This window comes from Leptodactylus fuscus, chromosome 7 (genome assembly GCF_031893055.1).
Source record: "Leptodactylus fuscus isolate aLepFus1 chromosome 7, aLepFus1.hap2, whole genome shotgun sequence".
Lineage (NCBI taxonomy): Eukaryota > Metazoa > Chordata > Amphibia > Anura > Leptodactylidae > Leptodactylus > Leptodactylus fuscus.
The window spans coordinates 143,645,560-143,665,827 of NC_134271.1; the positions used below are offsets into that span (position 1 = coordinate 143,645,560).

General features: G+C 47.5%; 2 protein-coding genes across 2 annotated transcripts; one reads left to right on the plus strand and one right to left on the minus strand.

Annotated features, from left to right (window-relative positions):
• Positions 1-1,591: 1,591 nt before the first annotated feature.
• On the minus strand, positions 1,592-5,190 carry LAMTOR2 (late endosomal/lysosomal adaptor, MAPK and MTOR activator 2). The gene is made up of 4 exons (XM_075283190.1): positions 5,057-5,190; positions 4,604-4,766; positions 2,528-2,617; positions 1,592-2,248 (listed from the first exon to the last, which is right to left on the minus strand). The coding sequence occupies exons 1-4, from the start codon at positions 5,122-5,124 to the stop codon at positions 2,192-2,194; spliced, it is 378 nt and encodes a 125-aa protein (XP_075139291.1). The 5' UTR covers positions 5,125-5,190; the 3' UTR covers positions 1,592-2,191.
• A 415-nt stretch (positions 5,191-5,605) lies between these two features.
• UBQLN4 (ubiquilin 4) lies at positions 5,606-19,747 on the plus strand. Its single transcript, XM_075283191.1, has 11 exons — positions 5,606-5,807; positions 12,998-13,149; positions 13,351-13,559; positions 14,669-14,931; positions 15,012-15,170; positions 15,344-15,560; positions 17,340-17,479; positions 17,727-17,810; positions 18,068-18,183; positions 18,748-18,922; positions 19,054-19,747. The coding sequence occupies exons 1-11, from the start codon at positions 5,670-5,672 to the stop codon at positions 19,204-19,206; spliced, it is 1,806 nt and encodes a 601-aa protein (XP_075139292.1). The 5' UTR covers positions 5,606-5,669; the 3' UTR covers positions 19,207-19,747.
• Positions 19,748-20,268: the final 521 nt, after the last annotated feature.

Here is a 20,268-nt window from a genome sequence, read left to right on the forward strand (position 1 = left end):
TCCACCTTCAGACTAATCTACATAAAACAGATATACATTGGCCCTGTGCTCTGGAGCTGCATTCACCATTAGGAATGCTTCAGAGCTGAAATCTCCCAGCGTTCCCTGGTCATTCAGTATCTTGAGGTGATGATTTTTATTCCGGGACGTGTCTGTAATTCTCCAGGTATCTGATCTAGAAAACTAAGTGCCCCCCTCATTATAGGAGCAGGTCAGTGACTACCAGAAGGGTTATACAAAGGTTTGATCTATTTACTTAGAGGGCATGTCCATATATAAAGGCTAATAAATAAGGGACATCGGATATAGCAAAAAACGTCTCAGTATAGCGCCACCTGCTGATGAAACAATAAAGCTAGGTTAATCCCCCCCCTATTCTTATAAAACAACTTCAATATTTTTAGGTAATATTCCCCAAGCGGCTCCATTTTCCCCCCCTAAGGGTATGTTCAAAATTCAGAATCTGGCACTGATGTTGAGGTGGAACTCAGCACCATATTCCACCCCGATTCTGCTTTCCATTGATTCCAATGGGAGGCAGAGATTGGGGCAGATCACTAAAAAAAATAAGCGTCCTGCTGATCGGTGGCGGACCTATGGCACAAGCCAAGGAGCTGATCAGCAAAGCTGTTCACTCTTGGGTTGCCATACAAGTTGCGCTCCACCTAGTGGAGAGTCGAGTTACTGAAATCAGGAAATAAACCCGTATCTGTGGATTTACATCACGTGCGACCTTTAAACTTCCCGTCAGGACTCAATGACACGGCCACATCCGCATGAGAGGTTATAATGGCCATGACGGGACTCTGCTCATTTATAATGCGTGCAAACGGAGACTTGGGCCTCGTCGATGAGACCGAAACTGCATTACCCCATTGGATCTAATAGGTGGCGGCAGATTGTATAGATACTGCCCCCTAAAGGGTTACGAGCCTCTTGTGACAGGGGAAGGTCATTTACAAAGCAGGTGCTGCCACCTTGTGCTCATAAAGGGTACTGCTAAAGGGATCCTCTGACCAGGACTTACAAGTGATAGACCAAAACCCCCCTCCTTAAAGGGATCCTATCATTAAAACTCATTTTTTCTGGGTATAACATCGGAATAGCCTTAAGAAAGGCTATTCTTCTCCTACCTTTGGATGTCTTCTCCTCCGCGCCGTTCGGTATATAATCCGGTTTTCGTCGGTATGCAAATGAGTTCTCTCGCAGCACTGGAGGCGGGCCCCAGCACTCATACAGCCCTGGGGGCGTCCCCAATGGTGAGAGAGAACTCTCCAGTGCCGCCTCCATCTTCTTCAAGAACAGGTCTTCTTCTGGGGGTTGGCTTTAAACTTCTAGGCCTCGGGCAAAGCCAACTGCACATGTCCGCCGGCCACAAGAAAATGGCCGCTTACACAGTATCGTAAGCAGTCATTTTCTTGTGGCCAGCAGGCACGCGAAGTCGGCTGCCCGAGGCCTAGAAGTTTAAAGCCACTGCCGGATGAATACCCCATTCCTGAAGAAGATGGAAGCGTTGCTGGAGTGTTCTCTCGCAGCATTGGGAACGCCCCCAGTGCTGTTTGAGTGCTGGAGCCCGCCCCCAGTGCTGCGAGAGAACTCAATTGCATACCGACAAAAACCGGATTATATACTGAATGGCGCGGCGGAGAAGAGATCTAAAGGTAGGAGAAGAATAGTCTTTCTTAAGGCTATTCCGACGTAGTACCCAGAAAAAAATGAGTTTTAATGATAGGGTCCCTTTAAAGGGGATGCCCCAAAAATCAACACGATGGGTGTCTGAGAACAAGAAGGAGGTCCTGTGTGCTGCCAATTCATTCACTCAATAGCTCAGTATCGCCAGCAGGGGGAAGCACTGAGCTGAGACGCTCGATCACTTCCCATCGCTGCACCTTAAGAACGTTATATCATTTAATATGTTAAATTTAGTCGCTGACTAATTCTCATAGATAATCTCAAATAGAAGGCGCTGTGTAAAAGTAATATCTGGGCTCCGGCTGGTGACCCCTATACATCCTTTAATTGGACGACTGTACAGGAAAAATACAGGAAATATATCATTCTAGAACAAGACGGGAACGTGGGAGGGTCAGGCGGAGACCGGCAGAAGCGGCTGTCACAACAAGGCATCAGGGATGGAGACCGGCGTCTGCCGAGAACAGTCCACATCAGTCCCAGGCTGCTCCTGGAGGGCTCAACACGCAGAAACTTGGTTCAGAGGCTCCTCAAGGTACTGCACTAAGGCCTGGGCCTAGGAGACAACAAGGATCAGGTTAGAAATATATGATCAGTGGCACTCTGACACCTGGCACCCCCACAGATCAGCTGTATTATATGAAGTCACATTCATTAATCACATGGTGCAGCAGCTCAGCCCCTTACAAAGGAATGGGGCAGAGCTGCAGTACCGGCCACAGCCACTATATAAAGTACGGCGCTGTGCTTGGTATTCAGAGAGGAGGGGTTAGGGGTGTCAGACCGGCCCTGATCACGTATCCTAAGGGGGTAGGAGGAGAGGACTTTCACTTACCTTTGCTTTCAACATGCCAAATCCGACAGTCTCTTTGGCATACATGCACAGCAGCAGGTTTGACACTCTTGTAATCGCGACGCGACCTTCCTAATGAGGAAGTAACAAAACAAAGGGTTAACAGGGAAGCAAGTACAGAGACTGCTGCGGTCCTTATCACGAAAAAGACGTTCCGGCATTTCACTACTGAGAGATCCGACCGCATCACCAGCAAAGAAATACCGTATTTTATTGTAATTACAGCTAGGGCTCCCCCTACAGCTGGAAATGGGTCATGCACGTTATAAATCCATTTCTATTTGTCAGATTCTCCGGATCCCCTGCTGCACGCTCAGTAACCCTTCATGTACCGCCTCATGTCTTTACTTCTTTGAGTACATTATGAGCCTTGTCCTGTGGGTCAATTGGCATACGGGCACCTATAGCTCTTGTATAGTGCACGCTCCATATCACCAGACCCATTTACCTGACTGGTCACCGTGCACTACTTCCTATCCCCTGTAGAGGGGGATATCACGATCACGACCCTTCATCTATTTCAAAAGTCAACATAAAGGGGTTTTTCAGGCTTTGGATGGGTCATGAATTGAGGATCCATCAGCGCCCCCCATCTATATGCTGTATGAAGAGGCGGCAGCTGTCCAGTGAGCGCTACACACTCCTCAGTACTTACCAAGCACAGCGCTGTACATTATAGAGTGGCTGCGCTCGGCATAAGAGCTCAGCCCTATTCATGTGAAAGGGACTGAGCCGCAAACGGGTCATGTGACTAATAAATGTGACGTCACATGGCCTGTGAAGTGTTGGCAGTACTTAGGGTGCTGATCAGAAGGTGCTCTGTGGGTTGGACCCCCTCCCCGATCTTCAATTGACAACCTATCCTCATAATAGGTCATCAATTACTAAGCCCCCCCCCCCAAAAAAAAAAGTTAATAGGCATTTTGTCTTTAAAGGGATCCCATCATTAAAACTCATTTTTTTTGTCCCTAACACCTAGGAATAGCCTTAAGAAAGGCTATTCTTCTCCTACCTTTAGATGTCTTCTCCGCGCCGCCATTCGGTATATAATCCAGTTTTCGTCGGTATGCAAAGGAGTTCTCTCGCAGCACTAGGGGGCGGGCCCCATCGCTCAAACAGCACTAGGGGCGTCCTCAATGCTGCGAGAGAACTCTCCAGTGCCGCCTCCATCTTCACGCGTCGTCTTCCGGGGGTTGACTTAAAACTTCTAGGCCTTGGGCAGAGCTGACTGCGCATGCTACAAGAAAATGGCCGCTTATACGGTATTGTAAGCGGCCATTTTCTTGTGGCCGGCAGGTGACTGCCTGAGGCCAGAAAGTTTGAAGCCAGTGACAGAAGAAGACTTGAAGAGAACCCATTCCTGAAGAAGATGGAGGCGGCGCTGTTTAGCGCTGGGGCCCGCCCCCAGTGCTGCGAGGGAACTCATTTGCATACCGACAAAAACCGGGATTTCTACCGAACGGCAGAGAAGACATCTAAAGGTAGGAGAAGAATAGACTTTCTTAAGGCTATTCCTATGTGTTACGAACAAAAATTTGAGTTTTAATGATAGGATCCCTTTAAAGGGGTCATCCGGGCACACCCTCCTGGAAGTAGAAAGACATAACTGCATTGTGTGTGGGAGGCTGCCAATACTGATCAGGCTCTGGTCCTATCCTAAGAAACAGGACTCAACACTATTGGGCATTAGATGGCTGCAGCTTCACACTGGGCATACGTTGGCATCTCTTCATGCCCTATGTATAGCTGTGAGATTGGAGTGGTTAGATGTAGGTTCTTCCTGCCCCATGTGGGGCCGGTACCTGGCGTTGTACCCTTTACCATGTCCTAGGTCTCCGTCTAACCAGGCGGGTTAGGGGTACATTTAATAGAGGCCACGCTGTGGTGTTTAAGCTGTGACCATCTGCCAGAGATGAGATAGCGCCACCTATAGTCAGGGAGAATTTACTCCTACAATAAGATAATCCTGTAATAGTCCCACCATAGGGAAATTCACCCCCATTCTAGCATTACCCCTACCCAATATCAGCGCTTACACGCCCCTTTACCCCGACCTACCATACAGTCCATAAGGATGAATTTAAGATTGTCCTCGTTGAATGCCTGATGTCCGTTTTTATCATAGGCAGCCCAAATGTTGCTAGCAATAGCAGCTGTAACTCGGGCATCTGTGTCACCATAGCCAGAATATGCAAGTAGAGAGCCTTCATTGTTCAGGAGCCTGCAGGGGGGGAAACAAAGACTTCAGTATCCTCATGGCGGCCATATATGGATTTAAAGGGACACGCACGATCCAGATAAAAACTGACCAGAGTGAAACGGTTAATGTGAACAAGCGTGAATACGCATAGGAAATTAGCAGCGGATTATCAAGAGGGAAGTTATATAGAAGAGAACATGTGGGGGAAGGTATTCTCCAGTGCACAAGACACTTCCTGCAATATCTATTACATGGCTGCACAAGCAGAAATGGGCCTTGCAGCTGGGCCTGGGCGGGGGCTTCATACTCACAGTGTGCTCTGGACACCCCCAGTGTTGGCCTGGCTCAGCACCTGGGTCAGAGCTTTGGGCCGCAACATAATAATCCTCCTGCAGACAGTCCACACGGTCCCTCCTGTAGTCACAAGCACTGGTCATGTGATCAGAGAAACCCCACCCGCGCACTGCACGACGGGAAATGCAGTCCAAACACGGGGAAGTGAAAAACCTAAGAAATAAGGAGATGCTCGAAATAGAAAAACGGACGTTAAGGAAGACAAAACGGATAGAAACAACGGAAAAGACACGATAATAATATCAATATGAGACAAAAATAAGAAAATAACTCGTCAGAGGCTTCCGTTGGAACGCACATTGCGTGTCAAGACTCGTTTCGCATTCTCAGCGGCGTATGATTGGTTCTGGCTGTTATTGCGTTCCAACGAGCCGCGCAATGGTTGGTGGAATCGGGTCAGGTGACGGTTTGGAATGACGCAGCACCAACACCTGTACTGGGTCCCCCGCGACGCATGAGGTCGCTGAAGAGTCTTTACAGCCGAAACAAAGCGCGGAGGTCCTGAGTCGCTTCAGCCGGCTACACGGCCCCCTTTTCTGCTCCTCCTCGGGGTGGGCGGGTGCAAAGAAGATGGCGGAGAGCGGCGCTGACGGTGCGGCCTCCGGTAACCCCGGCCAGGCGCCTGGTAAAGGCCTTATCCGGGTCACTGTCAAGACACCCAAGGACAAGGAGGAGATTGTGATCGGAGAGACGGCGTGTGTGCGGGAGGTGAGCGCAGGAGCGGCATGGGGAGAGTGGCAGCTAGTGACTGTGCTCACTGTGCGGTACCGCCTCATCATTAGGGAGAAGGGGGGAATATGGCAGAAGCAACATCAGTACTAATAGGCTGTCTATAGGGGGCAGAATAGTGAGCGCAGCTCTGGAGTATAATACAGGATAAGTAATGTAATGTATGTACACAGTGACTGCACCAGCAGAATAGTGAGTGCAGCTCTGGAGTATAATACAGGATAAGTAATGTAATGTATGTACACAGTGACTGTACCAGCAGAATAGTGAGCGCAGCTCTGGAGTATAATACAGGATAAGTAATGTAATGTATGTACACAGTGACTGTACCAGCAGAATAGTGAGCGCAGCTCTGGAGTATAATACAGGATAAGTAATGTAATGTATGTACACAGTGACTGCACCAGCAGAATAGTGAGTGCAGCTCTGGAGTATAATACAGGATAAGTAATGTATGTACACAGTGACTGTACCAGCAGAATAATGAGCGCAGCTCTGGAGTATAATACAGGATAAGTAATGTAATGTATGTACACAGTGACTGTACCAGCAGAATAGTGAGCGCAGCTCTGGGGTATAATACAGGATAAGTAAGGTAATGTATGTACACAGTGACTGTACCAGCAGAATAGTGAGCGCAGCTCTGGAGTATAATACAGGATAAGTAATGTAATGTATGTACACAGTGACTGTACCAGCAGAATAGTGAGCGCAGCTCTGGAGTATAATACAGGATAAGTAATGTAATGTATGTACACAGTGACTGTACCAGCAGAATAGTGAGCGCAGCTCTGGAGTATAATACAGGATAAGTAATGTAATGTATGTACACAGTGACTGTACCAGCAGAATAGTGAGCGCAGCTCTGGAGTATAATACAGGATATGTAATGTATGTACACAGTGACTGTACCAGCAGAATAGTGAGCGCAGCTCTGGAGTATAATACAGGATAAGTAATGTAATGTATGTACACAGTGACTGCACCAGAAGAATAGTGAGTGCAGCTCTGGAGTATAATATAGGATAAGTAATGTAATGTATGTACACAGTGACTGCACCAGCAGAATAGTGAGCGCAGCTCTGGAGTATAATACAGGATAAGTAATGTAATGTATGTACACAGTGACTGCACCAGCAGAATAGTGAGTGCAGCTCTGGAGTATAATACAGGATAAGTAATGTAATGTATGTACACAGTGACTGCACCAGCAGAATAGTGAGCGCAGCTCTGGAGTATAATACAGGATAAGTAATGTAATGTATGTACACACTGACTGCACCAGCAGAATAGTGAGCGCAGCTCTGGAGTATAATACAGGATAAGTAATGTAATGTATGTACACAGTGACTGCACCAGCAGAATAGTGAGTGCAGCTCTGGAGTATAATACAGGATAAGTAATGTAATGTATGTACACAGTGACTGCACCAGCAGAATAGTGAGCGCAGCTCTGGAGTATAATACAGGTTAAGTAATGTAATGTATGTACACACTGACTGCACCAGCAGAATAGTGAGTGCAGCTCTGGGGTATAATACAGGATAAGTAATGTATGTACACAGTGACTGCACCAGCAGAATAGTGAGCGCAGCTCTGGAGTATAATACAGGATAAGTAATGTAATGTATGTACACAGTGACTGCACCAGCAGAATAGTGAGTGCAGCTCTGGAGTATAATACAGGATGTAACTCAGGATCAGTACAGGATAAGTAATGTAATGTATGTACACAGTGACTGTACCAGCAGAATAGTGAGCGCAGCTCTGGAGTATAATACAGGATAAGTAATGTAATGTATGTACACAGTGACTGTACCAGCAGAATAGTGAGTGCAGCTCTGGAGTATAATACAGGATAAGTAATGTAATGTATGTACACAGTGACTGTACCAGCAGAATAGTGAGCGCAGCTCTGGAGTATAATACAGGATAAGTAATGTAATGTATGTACACAGTGACTGTACCAGCAGAATAGTGAGCACAGCTCTGGAGTATAATACAGGATAAGTAATGTAATGTATGTACACAGTGACTGTACCAGCAGAATAGTGAGCGCAGCTCTGGAGTATAATACAGGATAAGTAATGTAATGTATGTACACAGTGACTGTACCAGCAGAATAGTGAGTGCAGCTCTGGAGTATAATACAGGATAAGTAATGTAATGTATGTACACAGTGACTGCACCAGCAGAATAGTGAGCGCAGCTCTGGAGTATAATACAGGATAAGTAATGTAATGTATCTACACAGTGACTGTACCAGCAGAATAGTGAGCGCAGCTCTGGGGTATAATACAGGATAAGTAATGTAATGTATGTACACAGTGACTGTCCAGCAGAATAGTGAGCGCAGCTCTGGAGTATAATACAGGATAAGTAATGTAATGTATGTACACAGTGACTGTACCAGCAGAATAGTGAGTGCTGCTCTGGAGTATAATACAGGATAAATAATGTAATGTATGTACACAGTGACTGTACCAGCAGAATAGTGAGCGCAGCTCTGGAGTATAATACAGGATAAGTAATGTAATGTATGTACACAGTGACTGTACCAGCAGAATAGTGAGTGCAGCTCTGGAGTATAATACAGGATAAGTAATGTAATGTATGTACACAGTGACTGTACCAGCAGAATAGTGAGTGCAGCTCTGGAGTATAATACAGGATAAGTAATGTATGTACACAGTGACTGTACCAGCAGAATAGTGAGCGCAGCTCTGGAGTATAATACAGGATAAGTAATGTAATGTATGTACACAGTGACTGTACCAGCAGAATAGTGAGCACAGCTCTGGAGTATAATACAGGATAAGTAATGTAATGTATGTACACAGTGACTGTACCGGCAGAATAGTGAGCGCAGCTCTGGGGTATAATACAGGATAAGTAATGTAATGTATGTACACAGTGACTGCACCAGCAGAATAGTGAGCGCAGCTCTGGAGTATAATACAGGATAAGTAATGTAATGTATGTACACAGTGACTGTACCAGCAGAATAGTGAGCGCAGCTCTGGAGTATAATACAGGATAAGTAATGTAATGTATATACACAGTGACTGTACCAGCAGTATAGTGAGCGCAGCTCTGGAGTATAATACAGGATAAGTAATGTAATGTATGTACACAGTGACTGTACCAGCAGAATAGTGAGCGCAGCTCTGGAGTATAATACAGGATAAGTAATGTATGTACACAGTGACTGTACCAGCAGAATAGTGAGCGCAGCTCTGGAGTATAATACAGGATAAGTAATGTAATGTATGTACACCGTGACTGTACCAGCAGTATAGTGAGCGCAGCTCTGGAGTATAATACAGGATAAGTAATGTAATGTATGTACACAGTGACTGCACCAGCAGAATAGTGAGCGCAGCTCTGGAGTATAATACAGAATAAGTAATGTAATGTATGTACACAGTGATTGTACCAGCAGAATAGTGAGCGCAGCTCTGGAGTATAATACAGGATAAGTAATGTAATGTATATACACAGTGACTGTACCAGCAGAATAGTGAGTGCAGCTCTGGAGTATAATACAGGATAAGTAATGTAATGTATGTACACAGTGACTGTACCAGCAGTATAGTGAGCGCAGCTCTGGAGTATAATACAGGATAAGTAATGTAATGTATGTACACAGTGACTGTACCAGCAGAATAGTGAGCACAGCTCTGGAGTATAATACAGGATAAGTAATGTAATGTATGTACACAGTGACTGCACCAGCAGAATAGTGAGCACAGCTCTGGAGTATAATACAGGATAAGTAATGTAATGTATGTACACAGTAACTGCACCAGCAGAATAGTGAGCGCAGCTCTGGAGTATAATACAGGATAAGTAATGTAATGTATGTACACAGTGACTGTACCAGCAGAATAGTGAGTGCTGCTCTGGAGTATAATACAGGATAAATAATGTAATGTATGTACACAGTGACTGTACCAGCAGAATAGTGAGTGCAGCTCTGGAGTATAATACAGGATAAGTAATGTAATGTGTGTACACAGTGACTGCACCAGCAGAATAGTGAGTGCAGCTCTGGAGTATAATACAGGATAAGTAATGTAATGTATGTACACAGTGACTGTACCAGCAGAATAGTGAGTGCTGCTCTGGAGTATAATACAGGATAAATAATGTAATGTATGTACACAGTGACTGTACCAGCAGAATAGTGAGCGCAGCTCTGGAGTATAATACAGGATAAGTAATGTAATGTATGTACACAGTGACTGTACCAGCAGAATAGTGAGTGCTGCTCTGGAGTATAATACAGGATAAGTAATGTAATGTATGTACACAGTGACTGTACCAGCAGAATAGTGAGCGCAGCTCTGGAGTATAATACAGGATAAGTAATGTAATGTATGTACACAGTGACTGTACCAGCAGAATAGTGAGCGCAGCTCTGGAGTATAATACAGGATAAGTAATGTAATGTATGTACACAGTGACTGTACCAGCAGAATAGTGAGCACAGCTCTGGAGTATAATACAGGATAAGTAATGTAATGTATGTACACAGTGACTGTACCAGCAGAATAGTGAGCGCAGCTCTGGAGTATAATACAGGATAAGTAATGTAATGTATGTACACAGTGACTGCACCAGCAGAATAGTGAGTGCAGCACTGGAGTATAATACAGGATAAGTAATGTAATGTATGTACACAGTGACTGTACCAGCAGAATAGTGAGCGCAGCTCTGGGGTATAATACAGGATAAGTAATGTAATGTATGTACACAGTGACTGTCCAGCAGAATAGTGAGCGCAGCTCTGGAGTATAATACAGGATAAGTATTGTATGTACACAGTGACTGCACCAGCAGAATAGTGAGCGCAGCTCTGGAGTATAATACAGGATAAGTAATGTAATGTATGTACACAGTGACTGTACCAGCAGAATAGTGAGCGCAGCTCTGGAGTATAATACAGGATAAGTAATGTATATACACCGTGACTGCACCAGCAGAATAGTGAGCGCAGCTCTGGAGTATAATACAGGATAAGTAATGTGATGTATGTACACAGTGACTGTACCAGCAGAATAGTGAGCGCAGCTCTGGAGTATAATACAGGATAAGTAATGTAATGTATGTACACAGTGACTGTACCAGCAGAATAGTGAGCGCAGCTCTGGAGTATAATACAGGATAAGTAATGTAATGTATGTACACAGTGACTGTACCAGCAGAATAGTGAGCGCAGCTCTGGAGTATAATACAGGATAAGTAATGTAATGTATGTACACAGTGACTGTACCAGCAGAATAGTGAGCGCAGCTCTGGAGTATAATACAGGATAAGTAATGTAATGTATGTACACAGTGACTGTACCAGCAGAATAGTGAGTGCAGCTCTGGAGTATAATACAGGATAAGTAATGTAATGTATGTACACAGTGACTGTACCAGCAGAATAGTGAGCGCAGCTCTGGAGTATAATACAGGATAAGTAATGTAATGTATATACACAGTGACTGTACCAGCAGAATAGTGAGTGCAGCTCTGGAGTATAATACAGGATGTAACTCTGTTGCTGGTCACTCTGACTCCCCAGCACTCTCTTGCTCCAGGTCTTGGTGTTGTCTCGTCTGGTTTCGGGTCTTGCCGTCTCCTGTAGTTTGTATTCTGGATATTTCCGTTTCTTCACTATTTTCCGGGTCTCTTCTTGCTGTCAGTAAACTTTCTTGTTTCCAGCAACAGGTTGAGAATCGGTCCTGACCACATACTTGTCACAGCTGAGGGTTTGTCACAGTTGTTTCTAGTCTGGCCAGTTCTCACACTGCTGATCTGGTCAGTATTCCCATCAGGACTATACGGAGGAAAATGGCGCTTTATTTGGTGCTGAATTTTCCACGCTGGAAAAAAAATTCCTCCCATTGACTTCAGTGGGCGCCGCTAGCTTTCTTTTGTCCACTAGCGGAATTTTCTAGCGGTTCACATCTCGTTTGGAGACCCCCGATTGGAAACCTATACGCATTAAAATGTGGTTACCTAAGGAAACCACATGGACCCTATAGACTGTAATGGGGTCTGTGTGGTTTCCAGCGAAACATGCAGAGAGAAAAGTCCTGCAAGCATATAGGTTTCCGATCCGGGATCTGGATGTCCACCGGGCCTCAGACAGGAGTGCAGATTGTAACAAACCCTCAGCTGTGAGATGTATCAGGAATGTACCATTTCCTGGGGGAAATCAATGGTCGCTACTTTACCTCCTCCTCTTAAAGGGATTCATTTTACTTCCTACAGGGTTGTTTTTCCTCTTTGCCCTGGGAGTCACTGCCTCCTCCCTCTTCTCCCATTTTTACTACTAGTTGCCTTTGCGGTGGGGGCTGGGAGAGGAGGGGGGAGGTGGAGTGACCCGGTGATTGGGGGAGGTGGAGTGACCCGGTGATCGGGGGAGGTGGAGTGACCCGGTGATCGGGGGAGGTGGAGTGACCCGGTGATCGGGTGATGTTCTGATCATGTGACCCACGGCCAGCACTGGCCTAGAATCCCCAGGTCACTTGAGGACGCAAGTAAAACTGGACATCCCCTTCAATGAAATTACTTAGGAAGGGTCTGTAGATACCCAGTCTTAAAGGGGTCCTCTGCTTACTTGTCAGAAGGGTCTCTAAGATCTAATGTGTGGGGAAACCTAGTAGTAAGAGTCCCCTGCAGCGCCACCACAGGGAAAGTGAAGCATTGCACAGTCTCCATTCACCTCAGTGTAATTCAGGACACCACAGAGAGACCCTCTAGATAACCAAGATGAGGACCCCTCCTCTATTATCTACAATACCGTCGTGTATGAGCACGGGACAGCCCCTTTAAGAGCTCGGACGTGTGCTGTGACTACTCTGCTTCCCAAGGCTCCTGAGCGGCAGTCTATTCCCCCTATGCTAGTTGCCTGTTCTGTATACTGCCACGTCTGTAGCAATGGCTGCCTTTGTGCCAGTGTGTCAGCGCCAGTCTCTGTGGATCTTGCCAGTCGCCCTGTGACACAGCCGTGTTGTAACCGTCGCCTCCCATCCAGGCAGCAGCTGACATGGTGTTTGCATTGTGTTAACCCCGTCTCGCTGGGAACGTCTTCGTTAATTAACCCCTTGACGATTGCCACAGTACTTACAGACCTGGCGCCGCCGCTCCCTGACTCTTGTCCCTTTTAACCCTACAGTTCAAGGAGGAGATTTCCAGGAGGTTTAAAGCCAAGAAGGATCAGCTGGTACTGATCTTCGCGGGGAAGATCTTGAAAGATGGCGACACGCTGAACCAACACGGCATCAAAGATGGCCTCACCGTACATCTGGTCATCAAGACGGCGCAGAAGTGAGTGGGGATGTTATCGAAGAGCTTAAGGGTATAACAGGGCTCGGCAACCTGCTGTAAAACTACAACTCCCAGCATGCTCGGTTCACTTTCATGGGATTTCCAAGAACATCCGAGCATGCTGGGAGTTGTAGTTTGCCAATAGCGGGCAGGCCGATCCTTGGAATATAACCTGAAATCCTAATGTTCTTGTCTGTTTAGGTCACAGGATCCATCCGCCATGTCTCCTTCTGCTGCCGCGACCGCCGCCGCCGTCGCTGCCTCTACTGCATCCTCGTCACCCACAGCAAATGCCGCCTCGCCCTCACAGTCTAACCCCTCAGCTACCACGACCCCTGACAGCTCTGGTGGCACCACCAGGGGGACTGGCACAAGCCCCCCTGACAGGGCTGCCTCTCCTAACATCCTATGTAAGTATGACCCCCTACCTTACACTGTTTTCCTGGGACTTGGTAAATGATGACTTTTTCTTAAGGTAGATCAGTGGGGATCTGACCCCCCCCCCAGGGCTCCCCAGGCCAGGTAATGTTACAGGGCCAGTTTGACACTCAGTCCCAATTAAGTGAATGGGCTGAGCTGCAATACCAAGCGCAGCCACTATATGATGCATGGCGCTGTACTTATTAAAGGGATCCTATCATTGGATTCCCTTTTTTTATGACTAACACATAGGAATAGCCTTAATAAAGGCTATTCTTCTCCTACCTTTAGATGTCTTCTCTGCGCCGCCGTTCAGCTGAAATCTGGGCTTTCATTCGGTATGCAAATGAGTTCTCTCGCAGCACTGGGGGCGTCCCCACTGCTGCCAGAGAACTCTCCAGCGACGTCTCCATCTTCTTCTGTAACGGCCTCTCCCTGCGTCGTCTTCCGTCCTGGGTTTCAATCTTCTAAGCCTCGGGCAGAGCTGACTGCGTATACCCGGGCCACAAGAAAATGGCCGCTTACACCAGCTTACTGAGTAATTGGCTATTATCTTATGGCCACGGGCATTCACAGTCTGCTCTGCCCAAGGCCTAGAAGATTAAAGCCCAGGACAGAAGATGACACAGGGAGAGGCCGTTCCAGAAGAAGATGGAGGCGGCGCTGGAGAGTTCTCTCGCAGCATTGGGGACGCCTCCAGTGCTGCGAGAGAACTCATTTGCATACCGATAAAATCCAGGATTTCTACCGAATGGCGGGCTGGAGAGGACATCTAAAGGTAGGAGAAGAATAGCCTCTCTTAAAGCTATTCCTACGTGTTGGTCAGAAAAAAAAAAAGTGTTTTAATGATAGGATCCCTTTAAGTGAATGGGCTGAGCTGCAATACCAAACACAGCCACTGTATGATGTGCGGCGCTGTACTTAAGTAGTGAAGAGACAGCAGCGCTCATCTGAACCTTGCAGTCTCTTCCAACAGCTGATTGGCCAGGACCTGGGTGTCAGACGATGACCTGTCATAAGGCCTGGAAAACCCCTTTAATACGTCCCTCACAGCTTCCTGTTCCTGCCATGTTGGATCACATTGTATGTTCTTTCCCAGCTGGCTTCGGAGGCCTCTCTGGTTTGGGCAACCTGGGCATGGGCTCTGCCAACTTCATGGAGCTCCAGCAGCAGATGCAGCGCCAGCTGATGTCCAACCCGGAGATGTTATCCCAGATCATGGAGAACCCGCTGGTGCAGAACATGATGTCTAACCCGGACCTCATGAGGCAGATGATCATGGCCAATCCACAGATGCAACAGCTAATGGAGAGGAACCCCGAGATCAGTCACATGCTGAACAACCCGGAGCTCATGAGACAGGTAGGTGGCGCTATCGGCGTCTCACATTATATACACCGTTGCCTTCGTACGCCCGTTGACTTCCTGCCGTGGTATTTCAGACTATGGAGCTGGCCCGTAACCCCGCCATGATGCAGGAAATGATGAGGAACCAGGACCGCGCTCTGAGTAACCTGGAAAGCATTCCTGGGGGGTATAACGCTTTACGGCGCATGTACACGGACATCCAGGAGCCAATGTTCAGTGCGGCCAGGGAACAGGTAAGGTGCACTTTACCAGCCCACCAGAAGAGGGCAGACTAAAGCTTCTCTTATACTATACACTCTCTAGTCCTGACCATTTCCCATGATGCTTCAGGGCCGGGGGTCAGGTAGGACAGATAAGTGGTTGGGGTATTCTCTGACCTCATGACCTCTTCCTTTTCTCTCTCCAGTTTGGCAACAACCCATTTTCCTCGACGGGGGGCTCCGAGGGTTCAGCCTCTCAGCCATTACGCACAGAGAACCGCGAGCCTCTTCCGAACCCCTGGAATCCTTCGTCCCCACAGAGTCAGCCCCCCACCACTGAGGGCAACAGCGGCACCACCACCAGCCAGGCCGCCCCTACTGTATCCAACCCATTCGGCATCAACGCTGCCAATCTGGGCACAGGTATGAGCTCCATAGATATTCTGTGCTCTCCTTCATGTCACGTCTGACAATGTGTTCTCGCTCTCTTTTTTTTCTACTTAAAGGGATAGGGCGACAACTCTCTGACTTTTTGGACCCCACCAATCACAAGAAGGGGGTTCCCGTTCCCCTTTTCTGAATGGAGCGGCCACAGTAGAGAGCTTGGCTATTTCCGGCAGCCCGCCAGACAAGTCAACATCTTGTCTCTCCATTTAGACTGGAGAATGGGACCCCATGACTCCTGATTGGTGGGGGTCCCATCCATCGGCCCCCTACTGATCCGATAGTTATTGCCTATGCTCTAGATAATGGGGGTTTTAGTGTCTGAGTTCCCCTCCCTTCTTCTCAGGCAGTTAAATTGGGCTGAGCTGCAATACCAAACACAACCACTATACAATACACAATACAACACTATACCATCTAATAGATCTGTCCCTGATATATCCATTGCAGTCTCAGGCCTTACTATAACTCCTAGGCAGCAGGCCCGCTGCCTCGGGGTCATGTTTGACGCAGACCTTTCCTTCACCCCTCATATTGAATCACTCGCACGTTCATGTCACCTCCACCTCAAAAACATCTCCAGAATACGCCCTTTCCTTACCAGAGATACACTAAAGACACTTATTGTCTCTCTGATTCATTCTCGCCTTGACTACTGTAACTCCTTACTAATCAGTCTTCTCCTCACTAAACTCTCCCCTCTACAATCTATTCTGAATGCAGCGGCCAGGCTCATCTATCAGGCTAGACGCTACAGCGATGCCTCCGGTCTGTGCCAGTCACTACATTGGCTGCCTATTCATTATAGAATAAAATATAAAGTTATCCCCCTCCTCCACAAGGCTCTCCATAATGCCGCACCTCCCTACATTTCCTCCCTCATCTCTGTCTATCGCCCAACCCGCGCTCTCCGCTCACTCAATGACCTAACACTTACATCCTCTATTATCAGAACCTCCCACGCTCGTATACAAGACTTCTCCCGAGCTGCACCACTTCTCTGGAATGCTCTACCCCGGACAATCAGATTAACTCCCAATTTCTACAGTTTCAAACGCAAACTAAAGACGCATCTTATCAGACAAGCTTATCACAATGTCTAACGTAAACCCTTAACCCTCCTCTGTCCCCGCTCCCACATTACCCCACATGATATGATGTCATCTCAGGATAACTTTATAGGTTCAAGCTCCATCCACATGTTAAAGGACACGACTGAGAATTCAGCAGTGGTCATGCATGTGCACTACCGCCCTATTCCTACAGGGGACTTGGAGAAAAATATAGGTTGCGGGATAATGCCTTGTCTGCTGGAGTAGGCGGCTGTAACAAGGTCCTATGCACACAGCAGTCCGGAATGGGAAACCTGCTCCATACATTGGCCCAAACTCCTTCTGGAGACCTGGACTCCTTCCATCATAGTGATCTGTAATGGCAGGAGTCCTGTATATAGTATATGACGGGTAAGCTGTGGTCAGACAGGAACTCCCAGTCTAATACCTTCCTATGACGTGGGACGTCCAGACTGGACAATCCATATGATGTATGGGCTGGATTTTCTGGTCTGGTATCCTTCGCATGCCTGAGGCCTTGGTCAGTTGGTCAGTGTCTTCTGGCACGTTCTGACAGTCTTGGAGCTGTCCATGGTGCTAGAAGCCATTATCATAGTGACGTTCCCATGATGTAACACGCATGCAGATTATTATTATGTTTGTTTTTATTATTATTAATTGATTTTCTTTTTCTTTCCTGTTTTAGGCATGTTTAACAGTCCCGAAATGCAGGGCTTGTTGCAGCAGATTTCCGAGAACCCCCAGCTAATACAGAGCATGATCTCTGCCCCCTACATGCGCACCATGATGCAGACCCTCTCCCAAAATCCAGACTTTGCTGCTCAGGTTGGTCTATGGGGTTGACTGGGGGGGGGGTGTATTACAGACAGAGCTCCTCCCCTTCTAGGCATTGATAGTCTATTGATTAGTTAGGTCTTCGCTGTCGTTGTACCTACATTAAAGGGTTATAAAGTAATGGTATATATGATGGGTGGGCATCTGACCTCCGGGACCCCCACTAATCCTGAGAGTGCAGAGGTCTCCTCACATTTTATTAACCTGTAAATGACCGGCTGTGTCCTCCCCCCCCTAGATGATGGGAAACATTCCAATTTTTTCTGGTAACCCCCAGCTCCAGGAACAGCTCAGGCTCCAGCTGCCGGTCTTCCTACAGCAGGTAAGGCTTCATGGCCGGACCAATGCCGGGCTGGTTCTCCTCCGTCACCGCTGTCAGCTCGGTGTTATTCCAACGGCTTGACAACGGTGTCTGAAATTACCGCCGTGTAACCTGTTGTACAGTGGGTCCATCAGTTTGCCTATTCGTCCACTTTTTTCTCTGACATGGCACAACAGTGCCCCCTAATGGATGTGTGTTGTAAGCAGCGCTATGTGATGTATGCTACTGACACTTACACCCTTGTGTGACCCCCCCAGATGCAGAATCCTGAATCTCTTTCTATAATGACCAACCCACGAGCCATGCAAGCCCTCCTCCAGATACAGCAGGGGCTTCAGACTCTCCAGACGGAGGCCCCCGGCCTCATCTCCGGGTAAGGAAGACACAAGCTTTCAGTAAACCATGCCAGTTAGGGAGAACGGGTATTGCGGTATTTCCAGGTTATATAATAAAGGCGCTGGGTTTCCAAAGAGTCTCTAAAGTGCTCGTGTTCCATGAACTTTGCTCTACATAGAGCCCTGCCAGGACCTTGTCTTAGTAGGTATCTAGGTAGAGCAATGTGCGGACCTTACTAGATATCTAGGCGCTCTGCCCTGCCAGGACATTTCATAGTCTATATCTAGGTAGAGCAATATGTGGATCTTAGGAGATATCTGGGTAGAGCCCTGCCTGGACCTTACTATGGTAACTTTCTAGGTAGAGCCCTGTCAGGGCCTTGTCATGATCGTCGTCTATCTAGAGCCTTGCCAGGACCTTCCACTTCAAGCAACACATTAGAATTACGGGTACAGCACTGTATTATAGCTTGAGTTACAGACCGTAACCAGCGCCCCCCCTTGATTCCTCTTCCCTATGAGCAAATTCTATAGAATTATGCATTGCCCGCAGTTTGTAGTTGTCGTCTTTTTAGCATCATTCAGTTTTCTCTTTTTTCCAGTCTTGGTTCCCTTGGAATCCCCGGGATGCCGCCACCGCCACCACCATCCAGTGGAAGCACAGCCCCTGACAATCCCTCCACACCGACCAGTGCCTCTCCAGCAGGGGGCACCAGCAGCGCTCAGCAACAGATGATGCAGCAGATGATCCAGCTTCTAGCAGGAGGAAGCACCCCGGTAAGAACCTGTAACCCTCCCCATAGCAGTGATCACAGCCCGATTTGTGCGCTTTATGGCGCCCCCTAACACATGCATTTTGTGTGTCTCGAGGTGACTAATTTTATTTATTTCTTTGTTACCCTATACAGGGGCAGACCCCAGAAGTGCGCTTCCAGTCCCAATTGGACCAGTTAAACGCAATGGGTTTTATCAACCGTGAAGCAAACCTACAAGCACTCATAGCAACAGGCGGCGACATCAACGCGGCCATCGAAAGACTGTTGGGCTCTCAGCCCTCTTAATAACAGAGCCATCTGCCAAAGCGGAAACCCACAGAAATGCGCAAAACCCTGACAGAACCATCCAGGCCCTTAGTACTTAGTCCTGACCGCTGAGCATCATGGGAAATGGCCTAACCCTACATGCTATTGACACTGGACAGTTCCGGGTCTCCTACCAACGGGAGGCGCTCTGTGGTGCTGTACATGTCTCATCTCCCTCACCTCCTCCTCCCTCTGGGGGGGGGCGTGAGCCGTACATTGTCCCTAATTTCAGTTCCTCTCGGCACCGCTCACACAGGACGGCCCCTGCAGCCTGCTCATAGCCGATCGCTCCGAATTATTTAACTCACTAATCTACACGTGACTTTGCTCAGCGGATATCTTGAAGTCTCCAACAGCCTAGGATTTTTTATTTTTATTATTTTTTTTGCCCCACCCCCTGTTTTTTTTTTTTTTTTGCCCCCCTTTAAAAAGTTAACCCCCTCATCACCTAACGATGCGGAGTCTTATTTTTCATTAGATTTGATTTTAACAATAAACCAAATGTTTTATTTTTCCTGAACTTACGCACAGACTCGTGATGATCAGGACCGGTCCCACCTGGCACGGGTGGTGGGCACATGAAAGCTGCTGTTCAGATCCGGGGTGGGGGAGGGGGGGATATGGGCGACTGGTAATCTTCAGATTATGTCCTCTGGTTACGTTAACTGGAACGGTTTGCGCATGTGTTTTCTCGACTTTGCGCGTAAGGTCATGGTTACTAAAAAGCATCTTGGCAAAATGCAGTGTGCGTCCATCTGTGGGGGTGGGGAATGGTTGTGTGCAGTGGGTGATGGAGGAACCTGTCAGGGCGATTTGGGACACTAAACTAGCAACGGGTTCCTGTGGACAGGGGGTTTAGTGTCCCGAATTGTCCTGTTGTAAAGCCGTCCGTGCCTGCAATAAACCTATAAAAAATTTTACGCTCCCTGTGGATGTGCTCCTCGCAGTTAGGGGACTACTCCTTGTCTGCAGGGCGCATGCGCTGGACTTTGGGTGCATGTTCTGTGAAGTCAACATGTACTTCTCTGGCCTCACTCAGAA

Bases quoted from the DNA above. Each gene is read 5' to 3' on its own strand.
- UBQLN4 (XM_075283191.1), top strand. From the start codon at position 5,670: ATGGCGGAGAGCGGCGCTGACGGTGCGGCCTCCGGTAACCCCGGCCAG. The intron at 15,171-15,343 runs GTAAGGTGCACT...TTCTCTCTCCAG, and splicing joins TCAGTGCGGCCAGGGAACAG to TTTGGCAACAACCCATTTTC. The intron at 17,811-18,067 runs GTAAGGCTTCAT...TGACCCCCCCAG, and splicing joins TGCCGGTCTTCCTACAGCAG to ATGCAGAATCCTGAATCTCT.
- LAMTOR2 (XM_075283190.1), bottom strand. From the start codon at position 5,124: ATGTTGCGGCCCAAAGCTCTGACCCAGGTGCTGAGCCAGGCCAACACT. The intron at 4,767-5,056 runs GTGAGTATGAAG...CCCCCCCTGCAG, and splicing joins GGGGGTGTCCAGAGCACACT to GCTCCTGAACAATGAAGGCT. The intron at 2,249-2,527 runs GTAAGTGAAAGT...GTTGTCTCCTAG, and splicing joins TTGGCATGTTGAAAGCAAAG to GCCCAGGCCTTAGTGCAGTA.